Raw genomic sequence first — 3,744 nt, 5'->3', positions numbered from 1 at the left:
AAGTAGAGAGTGGGTATACAGTCACCTTCGGCTGGGGTGGGGGGGGCCGCAAAAGATTTAAACTTTTAAAGCAATGTAAAGAGATGTTTTTGGATGTATACACTTGACACTTTTTCCAAAGGGCATGAATGATGATAAAGACTTCAGTTGTTTCAAAGAACAAATTTAATGCACCTGTGTGTGTTTGTTATATTTTTACAAATATTTTTACAATTTCACTTAATTGGATACTTGTAATCTGATGACAATAGGAATGAAGGAACATCAATATAACGAAGATCGTTTAAAACAAATGTTTAATAAATATAATAATTACCTTTCAGTGTTAACTCCACCTCTGATGGTGGTCTACCAGACAGCCACTAGAGGGACTCCGGACATCCTCACGATATGCGTGAGGACTTCCAGTGTCACCCAAAACTCTCATAGGAAAGCGTTGCACATCTGTTTAGGAGGAGCCTGAACCAGCACCAAGGGACATTAGTCCTGAATCAGGCAAGTGACCGAAGGGATTTTTAACTTATTTTGCACCACAGGGGGCGGCAAGGGAGAGGGCACTATAGTGCCAGGAAATCAACTTTGTTTTCCTGACACTAGAGCTTCCCTGTAAGAGAAAGAAAATTCCATATTATTTTAGTCTATTACATCTTGATGCAAGTTAGTCAGTCAGATACGTTTTCATATTTTGCTGTTCAACTTATTTTGATCCACAAAAAAAAAAAGTGAGCAGCACTTAAAGTTGAATGCTTTTTATTAAATAAAAGTGTATCGATACAAAGACATTAAATTAATTTAAAAAATCTGAATAGATCCAATCCATGACAACAGAAGACTGCATCTCATTTTTGGCCTTGATATCGAATTCAAAGCTCGCTGTCCAGATCTATGGAGCAGTGATGCTGATTAGAAAAGTACTCCAGAAGACGTTTAGTAGTAGCCTTCCGTGCCTCGTCAACAGAATTAAGGACCAGAGTAGAAAATACACGCTAAGGAGTTAAACAGACAGGTTTAAAGCAATCACTGCAGTGCACCCCCTTTACAGTTCAAGCACAATAACTACTTACGCCTGAAAGACGAATGAACAAATAAAAACTAGAATGAATGACATGAAGAGTGAATTGCTTGTTGGATGAAATTTGTAATTAGTTTTGTTCATTACAAGGAGGAAGCTACCAGTAAATATTTAAAGATAGAAGCAGTGGTGAGCACAGCTAGATCCTATCCCGCTCACCCTATGTGGGTCAATATGACCCCAATATTAGAATAAGGGAGGTTAAATATTTTCCTCCCTCTACCAGCCATGCCGCAAGTAGGGACAGTTATATAAATGTCAACAGCTCAGCCAGTTTTACAGTTTAGCCATTTCCCCCCTCAGTTTTGCCATTTGGGGTTTAGTGAATAACTCCAAGTGCAGTTGCAGAGGGGTTTGGGGCCTACATTGCCATATGCAAAATTCTCAGAGCATTTTGGTAGAGATTATGATGTTTATGGAGACTACACCAGCAGCAAGTGTTGGAAGGATTTTTTTTTTTTGCAAGTGCTATTCACTCAGTGTCCAGTATTTATTCACATCTGCATTATAACTACACATTACTTTGTTGATAGTCATTGGTTCAAAGTCTAGTTTGTGTGGATAGCATATGAGGAGGGATTTAATAGAGCCTTTCAAAAACGTTAGCTCAAATGCCAAAAAACAAATTGAAATAAACCCGCAGCCAGTCTTAGATTACAGGGTTCGAGTTTGTTACAAAGAGCTTGCAATCTCCTCATGTAAACAGTTGTTACTGGGGCTCTCTAGGTTTACCATCAGCCTAGAATAAAACAAACACCCATTTCAGTAAATGGCGGTATGAGTTTCCTCCTTTGGCCCGGTTGACATTTTATCTCCATACATATGGCTATAAGGGAGTTATAATAGTTTGCCAGGATAACATTGCCATTTTTGGGGCCCTTTCCCATGTCCCTGAACCATTACTCCGAATACATTATTAGCACAACTACTTACATAGAAACATTTGATCCGGTCAGCCTCCAAACGTAGAAAGGCTTCCACGGTTAGATCATTTACACTGCCTGAAAGGTTGAGGAAGCCACAGGTCGAAGAACGTTTGATGTGCTCTGTCCTGGGGGGGGGGGGAGGAATAGGAGAGATAGGAAATAAGATTTCAAACAGAGATAGAACAGGAATAAGCCTTCGGCCAATGCTAGTCATCTTTCCATCATTTGTATTTCATAGAGAACCAGGATATTTTGCAGCACTGTGCTATAAACTATTGTTCATACAAAAGTGTGAAACAAGATACAGCTACTGCTTAAAATGGATTCTTTAAGAGACAAAAAGCTTTTCTAGAGGGGGAAGGAAACTGCTAAAATAAACCTTTTCCCATATTGATCCTTTTACATTGCCCTCAGATTGACTTTATTTTGAGAGTCTGCAAGGTTAAGGGTCACACCATTCCATCTGTACATTGTGCTACTAAAGTGTTCATCTGAAGCATCTCACTGTTGTGACCTTCTAGAGTTACATTACGGTGCACCATGTGCCACATCCCATACACAAATTTACCAGGGATTGTCATCTGGCTCCCAGCCTTCCAGCTCTGTCAGACAGAAAAAGCAGCAGACCACGTCAGGTTCATTTTCAGATGGGCGGTGTATAAACCCAGCTTTGGCCATCTAAAAGGAACAAATCAAGACAGACGTTTGGGAACTCAGTCATTATATGATGATACATTTAAGATATGGCCAGTTTCTAATATATCTGGAAACATATTCTTAAAAGAACTGTTCAACCGCTTAGTTGGAACCCACACTTACATTTTCAGGTGTACAATTACAGTTTTCAGTGAAGGGCCAATCTGAAAACGTACTAAGACGTTTCTCATAATCATACATATGTCTGTAATCCTGCAAACGCTGTATTGCCTGTTTACACATAATCTCAGCTAGCTGCATGCCGATAGAAAACAAAAGAACACTCACCATACAACTAAAAAACGCTTAAGTGTCCATATATATACCATGCTAGGAGACTAACGTTCTTATTACTCACACCTGACTTTATCTTCCTCTTTAACCCATTAGGTTTCAGATCTCAACTTGAGTTCCCATAAGTCTGCTAGATACACAGTTGTTCCTTCACTACAGCATGCATCAATACCTGAAGAGTTCTGTCCTGCAGTATATAAAATTCATGTACTTCAGGAGGGAAGTCAGTTAACCTCAGTTCCTCTGGAATACCATTTGTGTTTATTTAATTAATTTCCCTATGGCAATGATTTAATGCTAGATGCTGCAGGGCAACATTTTACATGCACTGCCCACAGAATCTGTAATTGATATGTCTCCAGGAAAACATGGTGGTTTTAACATAAATATTTGATAAGCTTTCCTAAAACAAAAAAGAAAAGTGGCATATGGTCCCCCTACCGTAATATATTTAATGTTGCATATGACTGAGATAAGAGGTATTTTTACTATGAGCTCAATTGTAATCTATAGAGAAAATGTTGCAACTTCTGCTTTAACCCCTTAAGGACACATGACGTGTGACATGTCATGATTCCCTTTTATTCCAGAAGTTTGGTCCTTAAGGGGTTAAGTGTTAGTTTTTCAGAAGCACCTTACTTAAAGGCACACTCCAGACCCCTACGGCTCTTTAGCTTACTGATGTGCTTTTTTTTTTTTGAAGAGTGTGTTCCCATTTTACAAAAAGCGCAGATTTCAATAGAAATTGGCACTTTT

General features: G+C 38.9%; 1 protein-coding gene across 1 annotated transcript; it reads right to left on the bottom strand.

Annotated features, from left to right (window-relative positions):
* Window positions 1-818: 818 nt before the first annotated feature.
* Window positions 819-2,974, bottom strand: LOC134596863 (baculoviral IAP repeat-containing protein 5.1-like). The gene is made up of 4 exons (XM_063444795.1): window positions 2,818-2,974; window positions 2,567-2,676; window positions 2,006-2,123; window positions 819-986 (listed from the first exon to the last, which is right to left on the bottom strand). The coding sequence occupies exons 1-4, from the start codon at window positions 2,953-2,955 to the stop codon at window positions 864-866; spliced, it is 489 nt and encodes a 162-aa protein (XP_063300865.1). The 5' UTR covers window positions 2,956-2,974; the 3' UTR covers window positions 819-863.
* Between the last annotated feature and the right edge of the window lie 770 nt (window positions 2,975-3,744).

This window comes from Pelobates fuscus, chromosome 1 (genome assembly GCF_036172605.1).
Source record: "Pelobates fuscus isolate aPelFus1 chromosome 1, aPelFus1.pri, whole genome shotgun sequence".
Lineage (NCBI taxonomy): Eukaryota > Metazoa > Chordata > Amphibia > Anura > Pelobatidae > Pelobates > Pelobates fuscus.
This window is presented reverse-complemented; position numbering and strand designations above follow the sequence as displayed.